The 23394-nt window shown below is 47.6% G+C and overlaps 2 protein-coding genes across 8 annotated transcripts in view; one reads left to right on the forward strand and one right to left on the reverse strand.

The window, feature by feature from the left end:
- Positions 1–365: 365 nt before the first annotated feature.
- Positions 366–4919, forward strand: LOC135316779 (interferon alpha-inducible protein 27-like protein 2). Of its 3 annotated transcripts, XM_064471370.1 has the most exons (8): positions 366–523; positions 835–884; positions 1300–1338; positions 1722–1883; positions 2229–2383; positions 2560–2594; positions 2725–2915; positions 4051–4124. In XM_064471370.1, exons 2-5 carry the CDS (start codon positions 881–883, stop codon positions 2303–2305), a joined length of 282 nt encoding a protein of 93 aa, XP_064327440.1. In that variant the 5' UTR covers positions 366–523; positions 835–880; the 3' UTR covers positions 2306–2383; positions 2560–2594; positions 2725–2915; positions 4051–4124. The 3 variants fall into 3 exon arrangements, with proteins under 3 accessions (XP_064327440.1, XP_064327439.1, XP_064327438.1); XM_064471369.1 differs by lacking the exon at positions 2560–2594 and having other exon boundaries at positions 2602–2915; XM_064471368.1 differs by lacking the exons at positions 366–523; positions 835–884; positions 1300–1338; ... (2 more) ...; positions 2560–2594; positions 2725–2915 and adding exons at positions 3633–3705; positions 4653–4919 and having other exon boundaries at positions 4051–4212.
- Positions 4920–6258: 1339 nt separating this feature from the next.
- The window catches only part of ZMYM4 (zinc finger MYM-type containing 4), a 48729-nt gene continuing 31593 nt past the window's right edge, over positions 6259–23394 (reverse strand). For all 5 annotated transcript variants that reach the window (XM_064471362.1, XM_064471365.1, XM_064471366.1 and 2 more), the window contains 11 exons: positions 23077–23192; positions 22565–22736; positions 21456–21509; positions 21154–21333; positions 20529–20623; positions 19786–19957; positions 17910–18061; positions 16437–16548; positions 14847–15095; positions 13832–13961; positions 6259–12383 (listed from right to left, as the gene is read on the reverse strand). In XM_064471362.1, coding sequence (XP_064327432.1) covers positions 12176–12383; positions 13832–13961; positions 14847–15095; positions 16437–16548; positions 17910–18061; positions 19786–19957; positions 20529–20623; positions 21154–21333; positions 21456–21509; positions 22565–22736; positions 23077–23192 — 1640 coding nt within the window. In that variant the 3' untranslated portion in view covers positions 6259–12175. The remainder of the gene's footprint in view (positions 12384–13831; positions 13962–14846; positions 15096–16436; positions 16549–17909; positions 18062–19785; positions 19958–20528; positions 20624–21153; positions 21334–21455; positions 21510–22564; positions 22737–23076; positions 23193–23394) is intronic.

A 23394-nucleotide genomic window follows, 5' to 3' on the forward strand; every position in this document is an offset into this window, starting at 1 on the left:
AGTAGAGGGGAGGCAGCCGGAGGGGCTGCACATCTGCCACCAGCCGGTGGGAATCTCCACGCTGCCCAGACCACCCATGCTGCCCGTAGTCCTCGTCAAAAACAGCGGAACTTCACCAGTCCTGAAACATTGGAAAATGTCCCATAAAACCCCGGCTGTCACCACACAGGCGTGAGGAACCTTCCTGCACCCAGCGCGTCCTCCCCACCGCAGCCCCGGTACCTCCTGTCCCCGTGTCCCCACGAGGGGGTTGGGGGGGGAGAGGGGTCCCTGTGGGGAGCAGCCCCGGGGTCTGGCCCCTGGGGACAGGCGAGCCATTGCGCTGCTGCCCGTGCGCCTCCTGCGCCGGCAGAGCCAGGCACACCAAGGGTAAACACTGAGGCAGGCCAAGAATTCAGAGAAAACAAAACCTGGAAGAGTGGTTTCCTGGAAATCTGTCATCCTGGCGTCACCAGAGGCCCGTGTTACCAGCAGCAGCCGTGGGCTGGAGGCACTGACCTCTTGCTGGGTGGCAGAGGGACAGGTTAGTGGCATGGGGTGCTGGGGACCCATGACGGGGGGGTTTGGCAACAGCACCCCTTTTCTGAGGGGTGGGATGACACAAAAGCAGGGGGCTGCTCACCCCACTGAGCTGGCAGAGTGGCCAGGGAGCCCTGGGCTGGGAAGAAACACAGGATCTGAGGGGGGTCTCTGCTTTTGTGGGGTAGTCGGGAGCTTTTGGGGGGGCAGGATGGGGTGGGAGGGGGTTTGGCTGCAGGTGCCTGAGCAGGAGAGCAAGGTCCCACCTGTCCTGCTACTGCCCACTGAAGAAACCCTTGTTCTTGCTCCCTGAAGGACCAGGCTTAGTCTGGACCCAGCACACCTCTTGCTCCAGCCCACCATGGGTAAGCTCCTGGGGTCAGGGGCACGGGCCCCGCAGAGGGACAGCGCGGGGGACATGGGGCACCAGCCCCTGGGCATGCTGCAGACCTCCCTCTGCTTTTGAGTGAAAGCACAGAGGGACGAGGGGGCGAGGGGCTCTTGTGGGATGGGACCAGGGCTGGCCGTGGGCGTTAGGGCTATGCTGGCAAGGACTCACTTCCCTGGCATTTTGGAGAAGGCTCGAGCTGCTGTCCTGGTGGTGTGAGGCGCCGGGATGTCCCGGGAAGGGGCACACGCTGCTGCAGCGGGCAGGGGTCCTGGGGGGGTGCGGGCGGGGTGTGGAGGAGCCCCTTGCAGAGCTGCCCAGAGCGAGGGCAGCAGCTCGCCTTTGCTTTCAGCCCTGCCAACTGACCGCTCTCAACCTCTCCTTTGTTGCAGAACTTGTCGGCCTTGCCATCGGGGCAGCCACAGGGATCGGTAAGGCACTGGTGGGCAGGGGGATGGATGATGCCATGTGGAAATAAATTACTTTCCCTGGGGCTTGGCGCTGCTTCTCTGCACTCACAGACCCCTCTTATAGGGTGCTGTCCCCTCCCCGAAACACTGCCCCATGGCCTGTCCCAGGAAGCCCATGTGTGGGACCCCACTGATGCCCGGCTAGGGAGGTTTGGCCCCGGGACCCTGTGCCACCTGCTCTGCTCCGGGCTGTCCCGGGCGAGCTGGAGCTCTGCCTCCGTGCACCCCCAGTTTCGGGGCTTGGAGACGCGCGTGTCTGAGCAGCGACGCGGGGGTGAGGGTTTTGCAGCCTGGGGACACAGGCGTGCCTGCGGGAGCATCACTGCTGCTGCTCTCTGATGCAGGACTCGCTGTAGCGGTGGTGCCGGCAGCCCTGTATGTTGTGGGCTTCACCAAAGCAGGAATTGCAGCCGGATCCTTGGCCGCCAGAATGATGTCTGTAGCGGCCATAGCGAACGGCGGGAGTGTGGCCACCGGGAGCCTGGTGGCCATAGCGCAGTCACTCGGTGAGTGCTCCCAGTGGGGTGCCCGTGCGGTCACCGCAGTGCACCTCATGTTTTGGCCTCCCTGGGTGGTACCAGCAGCGTGGCAAGGGCCTGGGGTGGCCACGGGACTGGGAACCCCCAGGGTCCCATCCGCTCTGGGGTGCCTGGTGCGGCCCTGCTGGCTGCTCTGGCCTGGCTGTGGGGACGCCTGATGGAAGCGGGAAGGTGAGGTCTGGGGGGGGCTGCTCCTCCTTCGGATGCCCCTCCTCAGGGTGCTCCCCCTGGAAATGCGGTGCAGTGGGGACTCCGTGCCGAGGCTGGGGGCAGGCTGGGGGGCTCAGGCTGATTTCTCCTCCTCTTCCTCAGGGGCAGCAGGAGTCCCCACATCTGTGCAGGCCATGCTGTCAACAATTGGGGCCGCCATCGGGGCCATCCTGCTGTGAGCCCCCACATCCCCACCGGGACCCTCACTGATGCCTGCTGTGACCTCCTACCCCAGACCCCTGCTAAAACCACCCCCGCTCTGCTTGGGACCCCCTGCATCTCTCCCGTGCCCCCCCCCCACCTCCGCTTGGGACCCCCTGCATCTCTCCCGTGCCCCCACCCACCTCCGCTTGGGACCCCCTGCATCTCTCCCGTGCCCCCACCCACCTCCGCTTGGGACCCCCTGCATCTCTCCCGTGCCCCCCCCCCCCACCTCCGCTTGGGACCCCCTGCATCTCTCCCGTGCCCCCCCCACCTCCGCTTGGGACCCCCTGCATCTCTCCCGTGCCCCCCCCCACCTCCGCTTGGGACCCCCTGCATCTCTCCCGTGCCCCCCCCCACCTCCGCTTGGGACCCCCTGCATCTCTCCCGTGCCCCGCCCCACCTCCGCTTGGGACCCCCTGCATCTCTCCCGTGCCCCGCCCCCGCTGTATCTGACCGTCCGCCCCAAATAAAGACGCACCAACGCAAAGTGCCGCCTCCTCCCCCGGGCCGGGATTCGCCGAGCGGGGGCGGGCGGGGCGGCCGCAGCTCCGGAACCGTTCGGGGTCGGCGGGGCGAGGCGGGCAGGTACGGGGTGGGGGGCCGGGGTGCAGGGCAGGTGCGGGGTGGGGGGCCGGGGTGCAGGGCAGGTGCGGGGGGCGGGGGGGGCTGGTGGGGGGCAGGGCAAGTACGGCGGGCGGGGGCGGGGTCGGGGGGGCGGGGGGGGGTGCAGTGGCCGGGGGGGGGGCCGGGGGAGGCAGGGCAGGTACAGGCGGTCGGGGCGGGGTCGGGGGGGCGGGGGGGGTGTGCAGCGGCCGGGGGGGGGGCCGGGGGAGGCAGGGCAGGTACAGGCGGTCGGAGGGGTCGGGGGGGCGGGGGGGGTGTGCAGCGGCCGGGGGGGGGCCGGGGGAGGCAGGGCAGGTACAGGCGGTCGGGGCGGGGTCGGGGGGGCAGGGGGTTTGCAGCGGCCGGGGGGGGGGCCGGGGGAGGCAGGGCAGGTACAGGCGGTCGGAGGGGTCGGGGGGGCGGGGGGGGTGTGCAGCGGCCGGGGGGGGGGCCGGGGGAGGCAGGGCAGGTACAGGCGGTCGGGGGGGTCGGGGGGGGTGCAGCGGCCGGGGGGGGTCTGGGGGTGTGTGCAGGGCTACCGCGGACGGGGGACACCCCGAGGTGCGCCCCTTCTCCCCTCTCCTCCCGGCCCGGGAGCAGCGAGTCCGCCCCCATCGCTGGCCGCTTCTCGGCGGGGTCTGCAGGGGCCGGGGGCCGCTGAAGCCGGGGCGGGGGGTCCTGCCCGGCACAGCTGCCTCCTGCCCGCCTCCTTCCTCCTTAGCGATGGGAAAAAAAATCAAAGGAGCAACCATTGGGGCCGCTGTCGGAGTAGGTGAGGGTCTGGCGTGGGATCAGCAGCGCTTGGGGTCGCCGCCGCGTCCCGGCCCCGGGCTGGCAGAGGGGGACTGACCGGGCCGGGGGGCTGCGAGTGCCGGGGGGGGCTTTGGGCGCAGCTGTGACGGCAGGGATAGCGCTGGCCTGGGCCTGGAAATCTGCACCCAGAGGGCCCCGCATGCCTCTCCTCCCCGAGGATGGGGTGTCCCCATCCCTGCACCCCGCAGCCCTCGCTCCCACTCAGATGCCTCTGTCCTCGCTGAGGGGCTGGATCTGTCACGCCGGTGGTAGGGGAGATGTGGGTCGTAGGGACGACACCGACACAGCAGTGTCCTGCCTGCAGGCGTGGCACTCATTGGCATCCCTGCGAGCATCTCTGTGCTGGGGTTTACGGCAAGCGGCATCGCCGCCGGGTCGTTGGCTGCCAAGATGATGTCAGTAGCCGCCATAGCCAACAACGGAGGAGTGGCTGCTGGCAGCACCGTGGCCGTGCTGCAGTCGATCGGTGAGTGGGGAGGCTGGGGGAGCTGAGCTGCGCTGGGTTCAGCCCCAGGGGGCTGCACGGCCTTGTACGCTCGGCGTGCTGTAGAGCCAAACCAGCCCTTTAACCCATCGTCGGTGTGAATCACCCAAAGCCGTGGGGAAGAGATAAATCCATGATGTCGTAGGAAGAATCAGGGCTTGCTGGGGTAGGGCACCCAAGGCTGAGGACACTGGGGCCCTGCAGGTATGCCTCTGCTCTTCTGCCAAGAGCAATGCTGTCATTCGTTGGCAGCGCTGGCGGAGCCAGAAAGGGGCTGGCTGTGCTCAGGGAGCAGAGCTTCCTCCCAGGCCGGCTCCCCGGTATGGTCAGGAGAGGTCCTTGGCTACCACTGCCCCATGCCTGGTCCCTCAGCTGGCAGCATCGATGCTCCCGGGGCATCACACCTCTTTCTGTCTTTGCAGGAGCTGCAGGTTTCTCTTTTGGTACCAAAATTGGGCTGACGTCTATACTGGGGCCGCTTGGTGCAGCAGCTGGTGCCAAGCTGGCCAACGGGAAGAAAACTCCAGGTGACAAACCCAAGTGAAGCCAAGAAGGTGCCTGAGTCCGAGGTTTCTGCCAGGCAGCGTGGGAAGCCCTCGCAGAGCCCCCAGGGACTCGGCCGCCCTCTTAAGAGCTGTGGATCCACTTGAGCAATGAGTGCCTTGAACCAATAAAGGCGGTTTGCAGGAGGGGGTGTCGTGGTGGTTGGTGTCCGGTCGGGGCGCGGGTACCCGCCTCGGGATTTGCAGTGCTCCAGGAACAGACCCACGCTGGCAGTTCTCTCAGTCCTGTGCGCTCTCCCGGTGAAAGGCTGAGATGCTGGCAAGGCTGTAGATCCGTTTGTTATAAACTACCTTTAATTCACATTGTGGGTGGTGACGGGTGACAGACGGGACTGACACGGGGCACGTGTCCCATCCTGTGTCCCAAGCATGGGTGTACAAGGCTCTCCCTGGCAATCAGCTGGGTTTCAGTTACTATACTCTATAATTAATTACCTAAAATCCATGCATTAAGCGACAGCGTTGGTCCACAAGCGGACAGTCTTTCGCTACCACGTCTGCAGCTCACATAGCTCTGCAGTGCCATAGTTCTTAATCCTATTTCCAATTTTCCCTGTCTCCTGAAGTGAACACCAGCTATCCCTGCGCAAACCCAGCTCACCTCAAATAATGAAAGGAGCAGCTACATAATAATAATCCTTCTCCATTAAAACAAATCCTGTCCCTTGCACCCCCAGACACTCATGATGCCTGTTGGTGATTGTGGCTGCACCAGGGTGTGCATAATTTTGGATGCTCATTCATTGGGCTGTTGGGAACATTTAATCAGCACTTGTGTGATTTTTTTTTTGCTTGTGATTCCCGTAGCCGTTTTGAAGGGCCATCTCCGGTTCCTGGGCTTGGTGAGGCTACGCTGGCTGCACAGGCACTTGCCTGGCTGTGGCTGCACCAGCATGGTTCAAAATAGATGTAATCAGGGCCTTAAAAACTGCACCGAGTACAGCTCTGGCAGCTCCTAGCACAGAGGAGCCTTAAGGACCTCACTCGGAAACCCATGAGACCTTCCCTGCCCTTACTGGGAGCCACATCAAGCGCTGTATAACGAGGGTCTCAGGGGAGCGCTGGTGTTTCCGTGTTACTGTGGCTCTTGGGCGATTCTGGCGTTTCAGGGTGACAGAGCAAAGGCGACGTTCGCTCCCGAGGACTCTCCTCGCTGACAGCATCGGGCACCGCTCGAGCAGCCACCACTTCGCCTGCATTCGGTTTAGGGACGGGGTGCATGTGACAAACTCTGCTGGCGCTTGATCTAATCGCTGCTGAGCCCAGAGGCTTCAAGAGGAGCAAAACCAAGTGCGAGCTGCTGTACGGCCAATCGGGGAAGGACCAAGCCTTGCTGTGAAGATATTAAGCTGCTATTTAAATGCTGGCTTAGAAACAACTAACCCCTCCCTCCCGCCCCTTAAAATCTGTGAGATCTGCTTTTAAACTTAGATTCCAACATCATACAGGAAATGAGGATGTACTCTTTTATTAAGGTTAAAGGTTTTTAATCACTTTTCCAGAATACAGATACGATTCAAACAAAAACTATTTTTGGGGTCTCAATAATTCACTTATTAATACCATACATTGAACTCTATAAATTCTCATATAAGAAAAAGTCTTTTTAATATAGGTTATGATGCACTGGTGACCTATTTAAATCTTTTGAAGTAACACTTTGCAGTTATATAGCACCTTTCATCACGGGGCTGCAAAGCATCCTACAGAATTTAGCCTCATAATGCCCAAACGAGGTAGGAAAGTCTGGCCAATTTACAGATGGGTACAACCGAGGTACAGATTGGCAAGGGACGAAACACGAGGCTTCATCGATACAACACTAGTGACGTGAAGCGCACGCTGGAGCCTGGGCGATATAATGAGTCAGTGGCTTAAGTGGGGAGAAAGTCGAGTCGACACCCAAGCCCTTAAGGGAAGAAGCCTGGCTCCCAGAGGGCAAAATGACCTTTTCAACTCGTTCTGGCCTTTTGCGGTATAAATATGTAGAAGAGAGAACAAGAAGTGCAGGACTCGTAGCCCTAAGACCCCAGGCATGCCGGTCGCTGGCATATCTAACGGTCAGCTACGAAGCACGACATAACCAAGCCCTAGCTACCGTGGCTAGTGCAGCCCGCGTCCGTAAGGCTGAACGCCGGGAAGGCCGATCGCATTTGTGTTGATTAAAATGGTGCACCTGGGATGCAGTTCGAGATTCAGCGTTTGATGCTTTGTCTAGCTTGCCTGTTTATTGTAGTAAAGTCCCTCTTGTCCTCTAAGCAGGTGAAAATCTAAGCTATTTCAGGTTTTGTTTCTTTAATAAAAAAACATTTGTCTGTTGAAAAACCATTAGCTTAGTGAATGTTACCGTTCAAAGGAAATTGAAGTAGTGTGGCTAGAAGAATCCAAGACTCCTGGGCTCCTCTGAGCCTTTATGACTCTTAAAAATCATCCTACAGCCTTGCAACACTCCCTGGACCAGATCTAGCACTGGTGCCATCGACTGAGCACTAATGAGCTCCACGGCAGCAGCATCTATTGATGAAACTTGAAAAAACTAAAAAAGAGCTGTTGCAGATTTTGCACTTTGCCCCGAAGCAGCAGAAGAGCTAGCACGCTAGGTGCGGGAACTGACACGCTTTTCGACTCAGGTTCTCTCTAAGCTCATCCCCTCTATGACTTGTGCCCACATTCACTGATTTTTCTTAATTGCGTCCAACTGAGACGCTTTGACTATAAAATAATCAACCCCAGACACTTAAACGCTCATATTCGTTTCTTGCCCTGCACAATCGCCCACCTGCCCAAGCCAGGCCAGGACCCGGAGAGAGCATCCCACCGCCCGGCCCCTGCCCAGCACCCTCCAATGGCTCCTCTGCCACCACTCACGCCGTTATTACTCGTTCTTTCTGGCATGGCCAAGAGTTTCTTCATAAAGCACAACACAAAAGTTATCAAATGCTTCTTGGAAATGGTGGCGGGAGGGAACTGAAGATAAAAATGCAAGATCTTACGTCTTAGCCAGGTGCTGTGGGCTTGACACGGGAGCCACGGGATGAAGTCAGAGCGGATCCATTTATGCCACAGGACAGATAACTGAGTAATCTCCCACTCAGTTTAAAAAAAATCCAACTTCTAAGAGAGGGCTGGACTCAACTTTTTAACAAATGCAATAATACTGTGCAAAACCACTCTACCCACCCCCACCCCCCTTTTCAAGCCAACAACTTCCTTCCAGGGAAGATATAAAAGCAGAGTTAGTCCTACCTGCCCGACAGATCTGCAGCCATCATGCTGGGGAGAGATTTCTCTCAAGCAGCTGACCACAGTAAGACAAGAGACAACGTGATCGTGTAGGGACTAGTCTCGCCATTTCCTCTGCCAAGGATGAGATGAAAACCAGTGCTCCACTCGTACCAGCCATCAGCGAGGCAAGACCTGCAACTCCAAGAGGCAGAGTACGCTCCCACCCAGCTTCACTGCTCCTAAAACTCCTTCTAGACCTTCTCCTCAGCAATGATCCGCAATTTTTACAGATTTTTTGTGCTCATACTCAGTTACAAAACACCATCCTCAAAGTTGGATACTTTTCTTGCAAAAGAAAGGAACAATAACTGCTCAGTAGCTCCAGCGCTCAAAACTTGTTATTTCTTTGAGCCTTGTGAGGCTGATGATGCTGCTGGGGACACACTGCAGACGAGCAGCTATTTAGGAGACAGCAAACCTTAATTTTGCCTCTGCTCTGTTAGGGATGTTTAAAATGGATGAGGCATGAAAGAAAAAGAAGGCGGCATCTGTTGTGCTGATGGGAGCAAAACTCCCGCCTAGACAGCGAGCACGGCGACGGTGGTTTGCAAGAGCGCCGTGAGGATTTCATACACGAGCACTTGTTCTCTTTTTTTTTTTTTTAAGGCAACAGTGAAACTATTGCTTACGGACTGGGAAGAGTTACTGAGGTTGTTATCAAAAAGCAAAATATTTATTGCACGTTCAGAGTCACTTCTGTGACCCTGGCACTAAAACGGCACTGGTGGAGCCGCGCCGTTGTGGGAGCACGCCCTGGGGAACATGGAAGGAGTGACTTTGCTGCCGTTTGATTTCAAGTCTCTGAGGAGCCATCCTCGGCTGGAGACTGCTGCCAGAGAAATCCAGAGGTTTCTTTTAGAACAGTAGTTGGCAGAATGATTTGTAAGATAATCTAACTTCTTTTTGTACCTAATTTTGTGGCATTCAACATGCCCCCAGTTTCCTTCTTCAGTCAGCCGAAGCCAGGAGAGAGCAGCAGGTTTGCACCGAGCACCTCTCGCAGTGAGAACTGCCAGGACGCTGCCGGCGCCGCGGAGGTAACAGCCACACTGCAAAATCCAAAGCCTTGCGTTAGCAGCCAGAACCGTGAATACGCTCGGTAACGACATGCTCGCTTCCACGCTCTCAAACCGCTCCGCGCAGCTATGCCGTCCTCCCTGCATGCTGAAAAGTGAGGGGAGTTAACGTGTGCCTAGCCCTGGGAAGGCATAGCAATAGAAACCCTGTTAGCAGGAAGCATCGCCTTCTATTTTAATTTCTCAAACTCCTATTTGTCGTTTCTCTGTCCACACTGAGACTACAGCATGATTCTTCTCCTTAAAAGAATATTTCAAGTAATAAATGTTGCAAGGTCAGCAAATGATTCAGATCTGTTTATTACAACTTGTCCATGTGTTCAGAACTTTGGTCCTGTGTGTATGATCTGTACATGTATTTTAATCTTTCAAGATAATCCATCTTGTAAGTCAGTGTGAACTCTAGTTGGGCTGACTAGAAATTCCTCGAGAGGCAAAGATAGCCCAGGCACATCCCAGGCAATGCACAAAGGGCCTCCAAGCACAGGGTATCTGACCAGAGAAATGGAAACTAAAACTACTTGTACTGTTAATTATATCATCAAACCGCACTGAAACCCATCTCATCTCAGAGCCACGAAGTAAAAGGAGTTAGCGCAATGTTTAACAACTTTGCTTTCAGCCAGGCAGGCTTAAAGTGATTTAACTCTCCTTGCTGAGAGAATATGAAATATCTTCCACTGCAAGTACCTGGAAAAAATTAACGTACATGAAGGTGTTCACAGACAAGGAAGAGCAAAGGTCTTCAGAGAAAGAAAAATGAGTATGTTTCTTATAAGATACGAATATGCTACTTTATTCTATGGGAATATTTCTGTTAATGTCTATTAAGGGAAAACTCAGATGTGGTATTGTTTTTAGACAATCCCCACCCAACGAAAGCCTGCCCTCCCAGCAGCTTGTCCGAACTGCTCGCGGGGGCGGTCAGGGAAGGAGGGAGCGGGCAAAGGCAGCCTGCTGCAGCCCAGGCCAGCTGCACCCTTGCGGGAATGCCCAGCGAATGCAGCAGTTCCTGCGTCCTTCCCCTCTCCTCTGACATGGAGGTTGTGGGCACAACCTGTGCACAACAGACACAGCTCAGACTTCTCTTATCCCCTACAGACCTATACACTAATCTTTCCAGAATGATTTTGTTTTCCCTGAAACGTTCTATCAACCACCCCAATACAAAATACCGTGCCTGCTATTTCACTATTTAATATACCTATGGGGAGGGACAGGTTAGCGTTCACAGGACAAGCAATCAGCCTACAGGAGCATCCCCGAGCCTCCAAGTGCCGGGGTAGTTTACTGGCAGGGTACCTATTACGGCCGACAGACCTCCCCCGGGAGCGCTAGGCCAGGACATGGAGAGAGCAGTATCTTCGATCAGAAATGACAGACACAGATGGGCTTTGATCAGACAGAATCAGGGGCAGGTTTACTTTTCACATAGTTTTCTGTATTAAAAAATACATCAGTGAAATCTGTTACAGGCAGGGACAGGACTACCAAGTACACAACGTCAACAGACTACTTTCTGATTTTATTTTTGTTAAATTACTTTTGTTACTGCTAAAAAAATAATGAAAAAAACCAAACCGAAACAAAAAAAAAAAGGAAATATAATTCAAGGCTGTTGATTTTCACCTCTTGAAATTTTAGTGACAAGATCAAATATCAGACCCCTGTTACAGAAGATGGATAACTGACCAGAGCTAGATAAAAACCATACAATTCTCTTCTTTAAAAATAGTTTGGGTTTCCAATGAATTTGTGATCACTGGTCATCAGAAACACACATCTATAGCTTGAGAAAACAGAGATATCAGACAGAATCTGATATCGTCCCGTCCTCTACACACAATGTGGGAGCTTTTCTCTTCAAAAAGATGCAGTAACAGCCAAGCCCTAAAAAAATCTCTTTCGATTTCCAACGCTATGACTAACTCTCTTTGGGTGGGGTGGGAAAAAAACACACATGGTAATTTTCTACCACAGATCTGTTATCAAAAGTAATACTGCATCCTTTGTACAACACTGCATGCGTTGCAAAGGTGGAAAGAGAAAGAGTGCATGTATCTTTCAGTTGAAATGACAAGGCCCTCCAGATTTGCCTTATAAAATAACCGAAAACATAGGAGTGGGGAAAGAGGAGAAAGGAAAGCTGCCTTAAGGGAAAAAAAATTTCCGCGCACCACAGTATTTGCTAGATTATATCGACAGACTGCAGAGCTACTGGGCTAGGTAAGGGATTTTCTGCACATACCCCAGGACAGTCACTCTCCTGTACATACCCCAGAAACGTTCGTCCCGTAACATGATCGGCGCTGAAGTTTGACCTACAGCACCTCTTCCACGTCGAAGACTGAACAGAGCTCGAGTTGGTATTAGCCTGGACTGAGAGCTAGATTCTGGCACCGTGCGACCGTTTAACAGCAGCCAGACAGTTGTCCACTTAGATAACTTCCCTGGCAGGCACGCCAGTGGCTTCTGCCTACCTGACATTTGATCCCAGTTTCAAAAAAATTATAAAAGCATATGTGCACGTGCATTTATGAGGGAAGGCGTCTGTTTGTCTAAATACCACCACATTCTCTCCTGTCCTCGTGAAGGGGCCTAGGATCTATCTCCATGTGTTCTTTGGCAGCAAGGTCTGCCGGCCACCAGGCTGAGAAGTCACGTGAGCCACAGTCTAGCTCTCCATGCCCAACATTGTTATGGTAGATTTTACACAACCATTTGCCTTAAAAATATCTCACAACTTTTTAAAATCCTAAACAGATAAAGGATTTATGCACCACTCCAATAGGTTAGTTCATCTTGAATTTGTTCAGAGGATTTATCGGTGCCACAGGACATTGTTTCTTGTAGCTTACACAGCTTGCTTCCCTCCAGTTCCAGTTTGTACATCCACTGTGGTTCAAAATATGCCTGTAGGTGACGTTATCGTGGCTTATTTGATACACATTTTCCAAAGGCTGGATGTATTCACAGTTTGGTGCTTCTGATGTGTATTCAAAGGAAAATACCCGACTTCAGTTAGTCTGATAACTCAATATCAGAGTCCTCTGATTTGACTTTGGCAAGTTCTTCATGTACCTCCCTCACCATAAGAATACGTGTTAACATGATGTCCAAGGTTCCTGGGTCTATTGGCAATGTGGAATACCACATGGGGCTATTGGGTACACAGGAGCGCTCAGGTTGAAGGTAAAATACATCACTTCTCTGCTTCACGCTTTCAGAACTGTCAACGTAAAGAAAGGAAGATCACATTATCGGAAGGCGGCATTAACAGTCCCACTTGCAACAACGTTAAGGAGGAACAGCAAAGAAAAGGAAAGCTACACTGTGGCGACAACACTAATTTAAACAGCACAATCCAAATCTTTTTGTTCGTGACTTGGTTTCTCCCCTTCAACTTAGGGAACAGTTAAGTTGTTTCCAGGTCACTTAGCATTAGTTGCTTATAAAGAAACACAGAAAATCAGAGCGACTTCTTTACAGATGTGGTTCTTCAGTTATTGCACCACCCAATTAATGGTACTAGCACCTTGATATGATTGACAGATGCATCTGACATTCAATTTCCAAATTAAACAGGTTCTAGTATTCCAGAACTGCTGTGTACTTTGGCACAGGGAACGTTCAAGAGCTGGCAAAATTAAATCCTAGCTTGCCTGCTTACGGTACAGAATGGTAAGCCCATCTGCTTGGGAGAGTGACCGCCTGACTCTGAGGCAGCTTTCAGGCTCTGGTAGGAAGACACAAAGTCCTCTAGAGCAAAGGATCCCTCCTGCCTCACTTCGGAATGTTCACATTAAAACAGCAAAGTGACTTTTTACTGCAGCTTTCACCACTGCAGGGGCTCCGCTATCATATACGATGAGGGGCATGTAAATGTTTTCCCAGCCCAAGGACAGCATCTAATGACTTGCAAGTCAATACAAGGAAGGTAAGAAGAGGGAGACAAAGAGTCAGGACAGCTGCTAGGCATGCCCTTGCCTAAGTAATGGGACCATTTGTAGGTGCATTTTGGAAGGTGATTTATTTGAGTTTTAGCTGACACTAATGAGATGCTGTTTCATTTTGCATGTGTATTTTCTTTGAAGAGAGAAGAACATCATATTCCACCTGCTCAATGATCTAACTGAAGTCTATATAGAAACAGGAGAGGCAAAATGATTTATATCTATGCCCTTGCTATATAGTCTCCTTTCTAACTCCTAAATACAAGTTAATCTCACATTTCAGCAGGCAAAAGCTATCAGCAGTTTCACCTAATTCAGGCTTTTCCTACCCTCTTTCACAAGGAACATGATTGCAGGGTATTAGTTATAATCTTCTCAAAAGAAGGATCCTGTATGGGAATTAAGGCAGATGAGAACGTCATGGTCACTGTAGCAATGCCCCCCGTTTACATTTACACCCTGTGGATGTGTAAACAGGCATTTAAAGAATACATCTCTCTCTGTAGCTCTACTCTTGACTCAACACCAGTAACAAATACTATTTGCCGAGTCTAACAGCAGAGCTGATGCTGGAAGTCCTACAGCATGGTTCTATTCACACTGAGAGACCAGGAGCTGGGGAGAGGAGCTGACCGCGCAGGCACGGAAGGTCTGAGTGGGCTCCTTGCGCCCAAATGCCTGTTCTAGGCTACATACAGATCAGAAATCAACTTCTGTCACTTACCATTTTGATAAGTAAAATTCATAAAGCCGGACTGGACATCGCAGGGGATTATCCGTATTTTCAGCCATTTCCACTGCTGTTGGAATCTCTTCGTCTTCACTGCGTTTCCTTTTGCCTACAGATAATTTATCTGGATATACAAAAATGGCATCACAGAAGTTCAGTGAAAAACAGTGCCTTCAAGAATAAGCCCCAGTCCCTTAGCCTAGCACCGAGTGATGAGACTTTGCATCACACAGAAACACACTACTTGAACGGATTATCTGTTACACGCATGTCAGCTGGTTTGATCTGTTGGATGGGCAAAAGACTGCATATGCTACAGGTTGTCCACAGCCCATTCCTCTTCTAGAAAACCAACAAGCACTAGTATCTAGCAGAAAAATATGGAGAATTTAACTTTTCCTAATAAAGCAGAATTCATGTAACACACTGGAACTATTACGTGAAAAAGCCAATAGGAGCAAAGACTTCCCTTTTCCAAATACCAAAAAATAACTGTGAACAAAAATCTGCCTTGCTTTGCCTGTGAGGTCAAGAGGACAGTCCCTACCCGTGTGCAAGCCCCTAGCTTCGTCTGAACTGCTGTTCTCCATTTGGGCTGCCTTGTTTGTTCACACACACACCTAGGATAAATCTGGGATTTAAAAGGGCACAATAAGGGTCTGGACCTCAAGAATACAAAGTCCTGAGAAAAGGACTTCAGAACAGGCCTTTAACTCATGCAGTAGTTAATAAAGCTTTATGCAAGCCTAGGATGTTATAAAAGACTATTAAACAAATTTGCAGCCAAATGTGTGGCACCTCTTTTATAAGTTTTTACTGGATGCCTTCGCTCACGTTGAATTTCTTTTTAAACCTTACTAGAGTGAAAAAATTTGGAAAACATACAGAATAACAGCATACTCGGAGCTCTGCTTACTGTATATTTTTCTCCCCAGTCCTTTTTTAAAAAAGGAGCGGACAATACAGCTATGATTGTAAAAATTTAGATGAACAGAAAGCACTCACTCACCTGATTCTACCTCTTGTTTTTGAAAGGGTGGGAAAAAACGTAAATATGTCATCTTAGTATTATACTTCAGAGTTCGAGTACGTCTCATAACATGGGCAAAGGATAGTTTCAGGTGCTCACTGACATTCTTTAGTTGGAAGTATTTGGTGTTGAAGAACAGAAGTGTGTTCAATAAAACAATTGGGGAATATGCACCCAGCTGTTTACATTCCCACAAGTGCTCCTCTTCAATTCTTGAGAACATATAACCTAGAAACAATGGGCAGAGAAAAAAGAAGAGGGTTATTTATGCGGTTTTAGGGCTGTCCCCATATTCAGTTACAAATGAACAGCTTTCATAGGCTGTGTCTAATCTAGCAGATTTTCAGAATTTTCCCAAAGCAATGAAAGCATCATACATGAGGAGGGTGGGAAGGCAGAAACGGGTAAAATCAAGTAGGCAGATTTTGCCAGAGATGCATGTAAGTCCTCTTTCAGTTAATCTTCTATATTAATGAACTGCATATCAGATCAAATTCAGACCTATCGTAAGCAATTGTAATTCCAGTAAAACCAAGAACACTGCATGCACGAACATAAGAGGGAGCACAGAGATTCAAGCTGTGGAACAGCATGATCTTCCAATACCTGAAGAATGGAGGGAGGACATAAAGAAAGATCACAGACACCAGCAGAATCTCACTAAGTTCTAATTTCACTGTATTAAAACCACAGCCAGTCAACTGCAAAACTATAATTCCTAAGACATGGAGTATGAGTTTAAAATGTACCATCTTCATATACAAATTAGCCCACTGTGATTATCGTAAGTCAGTTAGGAAAGGAGATATGGGGGCTTATAAGAGTTTTCTGTGAAAAAAACCCGTCACTGTATGCAGCAGTCTATAAGTAATTGGATTATTTCTGTATTAAATAAAGAGTTCATTTTCTAAATGAAAAGCCAGTTGTGTATCCACGTGAGTTGCCAACACCACTCAAGTTTCACTGATACTCTGAAAAAGATCTTACATACTAGTACGGCTGGTGTCCAGCTTTATAAATCGCCTGATCATACCTGAAGACCAATTTAAAACATCTGCAGAATTTGGAAACTCTTGATTTGGAAGTGACTGAGGTGAGAAGAACTTGGATCTGAGGAGTCGAGACAAGACTCCAATGATTTGCTATTGTGATCCTCAGATTTATCAGTATTTCCAGTACTAATAGGGAAATACCAGTGCAGCTGTACACTGTATTTGCAGTAACTCCTCTCCAACAGTATATACAATTCTGGCTTCCTGTATTCAAAAAAGATTAGCTAAAACTCAATGAATGAGAAGAACTGGTATGTTGAATACAGGAATGGGAAGCCTTTCTTTCAACGGAATTGAGAGATTGATCAGAGGCAAAGGTATATTTAAGAGTAATCCGTAACTGGTAAAGACAGACATAAAACCCATGACACTAGTCTACCACAAAGAATTATGTGGTGGAGAACGAGGAAACTAATGTGAATGCCTCAGATCACATTCTTCTTCATGGCTTTAAGAAAATATTCAATTATAATATGGCTTTGTCATGCAGTTACACAAAACAAAGTAATTGTCCTACCATTTGGAAGAATTGTAGGTTCCCAGATTTTCAAAAGTTTTGTAAGTTCAATCATAAACCTGGAATAGGGCTCGGTAAAAATGTTATCTATTCTACCATTCTCAAACAGGTACTACAAGAGAAAAAAAGGAAGACATACAGTTTGTGATTACATAACATTGCAGAGAAGATACAGGACATCAGATTCTTTTCCTTGCTTATGTTCCAGTGTCTTATGGTCCAAAACACTGTTGAAAACCAGTAAGATATCAAATCAAATTTTCTGCAGGGACTAGGACCTCCCCGGTATGAAACGACAGATCTAGGCAAGAATTATTGTTACTATTCCAAGCTCTAGAGCTGTTTTCTGAAAAACCATCATCTTTTAAGTGTTAGATATTATTGAAAAACATGCCTATAAAAACTAGAAGAGTTATGGAGTATTTTTTCCATTGAAAAGAACTTCACATGCTAATGCCTCCTGACAATAGATACAGGCCCAGCGCTAGGCTGCTGAAACCGCTCGACTGATAGCATCAATGTGAAAATCCCTTAAATTCTTGTCAAGCAGCAATTAAAAAAGGTTTTTGACAAGTCAGGAGTGTGTATCAACGAGTAAGTCAAAACTGGAACATAAAAATTGCTGATATTCCTAGGCCTTACCTATGGCGCTTCAAATTTTAATTCCTCCTACATTTTTTTCAAGCATAGCCAGGAAAAGAAAATATTAAGATAATTCCATGCCTAGTCAAATGATAGGTTTTACACTAGAAATAGCTTTTGATTCGTTATCTCTAAATGAGTGTTTAAGGCCAGGAACAAACAGGCTATTCTAAAAAACAAAAACCCTAACAGAAGTAGACCAAACATTGAGTTTGGAACAAAAGTTAGTATTATACTAGATTTGTACTGCAATTGTTTCGAGGCAGGTAGCAAGACAGGCAGCAAGGACTTATTACTTTACTCTTAGCATTCATTAGTTGCAACGTTATCATTCCCATTGTATTTTTTCTGTAAATATTGCCAACCCAAAAGGTTATCTGTCTAGCCACTGAAGGAGCTCAGTCTTTGCCGGGTAACCTCATCCATGCAAACTTGCATATTAGAAGCTCATTGTGCAACTACTTTACTTTACATCTAAAACATCCCATCATAAAGCAAATATTTCTGAGGAGACTCAGGTTTCTGCAAATCCAACATATGAAAAGGGTAAAAAAAGATACCAAACCTAAAGATTTATGTCTAGGTAGAAACGCCTAGCCCTCCCTGCCACACTGCTCCCAAGTACAGAAGCAGCCTGTTCATGCTGACCACAAAAAGGTCCAGACAAATTAGTCAAATATGGCGTTAAGACAGACTAAGAATAAAACATAAAAAAGACACATTCTTGCCTCCTCTGCAAAAACCAAGCAGCTATGGGACTATGGATATAAAGCATAAATAACCAGAGCAAGTTTTGTATGTTCTCAGCAATATCCTAATTCTCTGAGTTACCTGCTGAATTCCAAGGCACAAGTATAAGATGCTGTCAGGATCGTATTTTTCTCCATTTGGTCTCCGCACCTCTTGAATAAACTGGCACAAGCCAAAACTCAGCTCAGCAAAAGTGCATGAGAGAATGTCCTCCTTGAGTTTCACAGGACGAACTGCGGTAAAGAAAATTATTTGAAAAATTAACTTAATTCAACAGATTAAATCCTCACACATTCCTTATTCTCTAATGTAGGCAGAGCTATTAGATATTCTAACTCATACCTGAAGTACCCTGCATGGCTGAACTCGTGAACTATTTCCTATCTGTTGGCTAACAATTAAATGAAGATTTGGCTAACAGAAAACAAACCATGTCCATCCAGTACAAAGGTTACAATTGAGTATTAAGGCTGCAGGTATTTAAAGCCAAGACATTTAAATGTTAGGGATTTTGCTGAACCCAAAGATGTGCCATGGCAATGGCTGCATGTACCCGAGGCTGGCAGCGTAGGCTTGATTAATAGGTTTCACCCCTACGGCTGGACTCGGGAATCCTGAGCGAGAGACCGATCTTGAGTATTTCCAAACAGTTCTGGACATGAGTTAAGTGCAGCATATTCAACTCCTTAAAGGGAGAAGGAATTAAGAGTTTAAAGGGCTATGCGTGGGATTTGGAAGGGGAAGCACAGCAAGGAGGGAATCAATCGGTCAAAGGATGTGACCAGGCTCAGCTGCTCCACACCGTACGAAAGTGACGGCCTGGGACTAAGCAGGGAACCTTTCTGGGGAGGGGTGGGGGTGGACACAGCTTCCTGGAACTGACTGTAATACTTGCTTCCTTAGCCACAAGAAGAAAACACAGTAACTCATGTGATTACTCTTCCTCTGGGAAAGAAAAACCAGCTGTTGTCATGTAATGACAACAAAAGTTCCAAATAAGAGAGGAAAAAACAGATCTCGTTCTAACTAGAATTTTTCCCTTTGGGATCATTCTCACATAAGCCCTGACACACTTAGTTCTTTACATTGCAGAAGTATTTAATACGGTTTGCTCTCTTCCTCACCATCCCCAAAAGCTCCATTTTATTCCTAACTTAAATTCTCTGCTTGACTCTGAAAATTTGCCCACAAAACTCTCAGTGCAAGCACATAAGACAGATTTGAGACCAGGGAAAAGGGGAGTTAGACACTGCCAAATCCCAGGACTGCTGTGCTTTTGTAAAAAAAAAAACAAAAACAACAAACTATAATTAGAAAAATAAACAAAAGTGACATTTTGTGTTATTATCTATCACCCTAGTGAGGCACAAGGAACAATCTGCGCCTTTTGAAGTTAGTTTCAGGCAGGTTGCAGCACAGAATGGGTAGACTTTGGAAAGTTTCTTTCCAACCGTGAAGCCTAAAAATAAGGTTTAAGATTTTGATGCCGTAGCACACAATTTTTTTTACAGCAAAACATTATGCTGACAACAAATACTTTGTGAATGTGTTAGCTACGGATGAAAAAGATGGGGCCAAGTTGGCGTCGTCAACTTAGAATTATGGCCTGATAACAGCTCAGTAAAGCTCTGCAGCTGCATAAAGCATCTCTTCTACAAATGAAGAACTACTACATGCAAATGAATGCAAAGTGGAGGTTAAAAGACAAACATTTTTAACGTTGAAAAGAAATCTGGTATTTTAGAGCCTGTTTGAAGAGGTAACAGATCAATTAAGAATGTAATAGCTACGATTTTTAAATGCATGAAAAGACATAAGACAGTATTCCACAAAAACTTTTCTCCACTCATGGATTTTTTAAAACTCAGTAATATCTAATCCTAATTTTTATTGGAACAACACATCATGCCAAGTGCTCTTCAACTCAGTATTTCTGTTTCCCCTGAGAAAAATTTACCTGAAAACTTCAGGTCCCCTTGTTCCTCCTGTGCGTTTTTCCATTGGACCCAGTTTTTCCAGGCATTTACCCCATACATATACTTTAGGGTCATCCCAGAAACAGAGCAGCCTGGGTAGGAGCCCTGCATCAGATTCCGGGGCTCTACAGAAACGACAGACTTTTTCCGTCCCTACAGGCAAACAAACAAATCAAAACAAATGAACAGTTAATAATGTTTTATCATCTATGGATGCTTAACTTGATTTCACCTAAAAAGGCCATTATGCTGACATGATAACAAAATCCTATTCTCATGACAGAATCTGAATGGATATATATGTATTTTTAATATGTGAACAAATATTAACCACATTTTACAGCAAAGGTGGAATAAAATACAATAATTCTCACTGTGATAAATATGCATGGAAATATACTCCTCTCTAGCTACGCAAGAAAAAAATTACTCTTTCCTGTACATTATGACACTACTTAAAAGACATCTCTTTTGGAGTTTTTCAAAACGATACACATTTAAAAAATGTTCTGCACAAAAAGAGAGCATTTATTCTACCTAGCTGCAGAGGGGGAGGAAAGGAAATCTTATCTCGTATAGCAGAACAGGAAAAAATACACAGCATAGTTAAATCAAATTCTCATTTTCACCCTGGAGCAGTATTTTTTTACTTCTGAGAATGAGCATGCACACAATGTTATTACTTCAAACGCAAGGAACTTGTGTTCCAGTAGTACTTTCTTACCCGTCTTTTTGGCTGTGGGAAGCCATCTCTATGTCTCCGTCTTGCTCGTGAACGTGAATGCAAACCCAGTCCTTTACTGAGCGGGTCAAATGAGTCTGAAGTCAAATCAACACCATTAGGAGTTTAATTATATGACTTAACAGCCCAGGTAAAAGTGTCACTTAAATACTATGGAATACCTTACAGTTGGTAATCACACCTGTATATTCAAATAATGCTTTACTTTTGAATAATCAGGCAATATATGCACCTTCTGTATAAACAAAGTAAATTCTCAGAAGAGGAAAAAACCTGCCCCTGAACAGTGGGTGTACTTATCCAGGCAAACGTATATTCTTCTGCACTACTCACATGGATTATACCTTGGGACACAGAAGTGATAAATTCAAAGGAGTCAAGGAAGACTACTTGTCGGGGGTTCTGCAGAATGCTGTCTTTAAAGATAGCAATAATATTTTTTAAATAGTAATTTTTAGTAGAGCTGACACATTACTGCAGCTTTAAGTACCCAGTTATACTAAATGAAAACGCACACCCTTCCTAAGTGGACTGCTGGTACAATGCTTCCTCAGAAGATCGTGCATACCTTTATACAACAATGCATTTTTCTTCCCATGATACAGACCTGATGGAAAATCTGCCTCCAGGTCCTGTTCCACATCACCTTTGGACAACTGCTTCAGTTCTGGATCTGGTTCTGGCAGGGCATTTGATCGTAAGGCATAGTGATTTAACTCATCCTCCCAGCTGTGTGGAGTGGACACTGCTTCGGATTCTAGATCTCCACTATAAGTGCTACCTTGGTCTGTAACGAGAGCGATCAGATATACCATGTGCTATAGGAAAGGGCAGACAAAAAGGGGAGTTTGCAGGAAAAGATACAGCAGGATCAAAATCTCTTTGCAAAAAAAAAAAATTCCAACTGACCTTTCTCAAATATCTTGGGGTCCAGGAAGAGCTCATGCTCAGATGTTTGAGACCCTTTAGAAAAAGAAGGAAATCTGTATCTACAAGTGACTGACAGCTTACATATCTATTAATACAAAATACTTTGAACACCAAAAAGCTACATATTAGGTCATAATACTAACACACACAATGCGTCTTCTCCTCCACTACAGTTCTCCCAACAGCGTTCTACCTTGGTCATGCTGTTACGGGAGAAAGAGACATGCAGAACTAACCAGTGTTTGCTTTTCCAGACATTTCCAACCCGCCATGTTTGTTATTTGAGTCATCTGTAGGCAAGTAAGATATTTTGTTCATTTCTCTTCAGCTTCTTCCACTTTTATTACAGTGGATGATCACTATCCAACACACTCTAACCTGCATCACCCTCCAAGAATCCACCATAAAAAGCCTGATAGGAAAATATTCTTGTAAAGCAGCTGCTCTGTCTTCTTGGATTTGTCTCCTTCTGCTAATGCATGATGTACTGATCTGGAGATTACTACCTCTAGCAATCTGTTACTGTCAACAAAAGTCAAATCGGCACCTAGGATCAGGGAAAGGGAATGCAAAGACGTTTAAAACACTGTCAGTGCTCAGTGCCTAACACAGGTTCTATGCTAAGCATAGCTCTACTGAATATTCACTGATAAGCCTCTGAAATTACAAAAGCTTCAGAAAGGTGCAAGTATAACCAGCACCTGAGATGGGAACTATGGAGAAAGAGTAAATTAACCTTAAAACCCCCCATGTTTTCAAAACAAAGAACAGACACACAGAGACAAAAGTATCTCCAAATATACGGTTCAGCTGAATTCCCAGAAGGCCTCATCATTTTAAAAGAATAAGTCATCAAAATTGCTGAGACATGACATAAGCATTATAGCCCTGCCTAGGTTGGCACTTTACGTGCATGAACACTTTCTTTGTGGAAAATAAACGTTGGTAAGACAAGAGGACCATTTAACATGCCATGCATACTTGGGACCAGCCAGTATAGGCCCTGCATTTCTTTCTCTACCTATTTTCTGTGATTTGAGGACCTCCATCTCACTGCATTCAGTTTCCTTTCTAAAAACAGCACATACCACCATGTGAGTGTGTTTTTTCTTTCTCCTCATCTTCTGCAATAATTTCTGCCATCTGAAGGAGATCAGCTTCAAATGGATTTGTGGGAATCTTTTCCTTGATATCCTGAATAGTTTCAATGGTCTTCTCAGCGTTATCCTGGGTAGCTGGTAAGAGCATGGGAACTGGTACCTATGGAACACATGGAAAATATTAGAGCTTGTTTAGGGGTGAAGGGAAACAGCAAATACACAGGGGAGATTCCTCTCATTTAACCTTACATATATTTTAGGAGTACTAAATTTAATTTTAAAATAACTCCAGACTGGACAATTTGTTTCATTTCTGCAATAACTCTACAAGTTGGTGGTTCTGTGTGATAACGCTTAACCAAACATGATGCACTAAGGAAAGAGATGGCTTCAAGGACTCCAAATAGCTCTTGCATGACTAGTCACAGAACCCAATGACACTGCTCTGTTCAGAAGCAAGACTGTGAACGAGTTCTCTAGTGAACTGAAGTATAACTTACAGGTATTGGCATCCCAAGTGGAACTGGTGTGTACTGAGTGTAGAGGTGAAGGGGTACTGGCACAAACACTGGTACAGGAACAGGTACCACTATCATCTGGGGTTGAACAACTTCTTCTGTTATATCAAAAATAGAACAAAACAAAAATAGTTTAACCATAATGGCCATCCAATACATGCCAGAGTGTCCATGATAATGGTTCGGACTTCTGCTTGTAACCCGAGTGTGCACAGTACCACGCCTTGGTTCAGTCGTCATTCACTTCAGCATTGTTGTAACAAGTATTAATACTACAGTTTGGAGATAAACAGCACTGTG

This window comes from Phalacrocorax carbo, chromosome 22 (genome assembly GCF_963921805.1).
Source record: "Phalacrocorax carbo chromosome 22, bPhaCar2.1, whole genome shotgun sequence".
Lineage (NCBI taxonomy): Eukaryota > Metazoa > Chordata > Aves > Suliformes > Phalacrocoracidae > Phalacrocorax > Phalacrocorax carbo.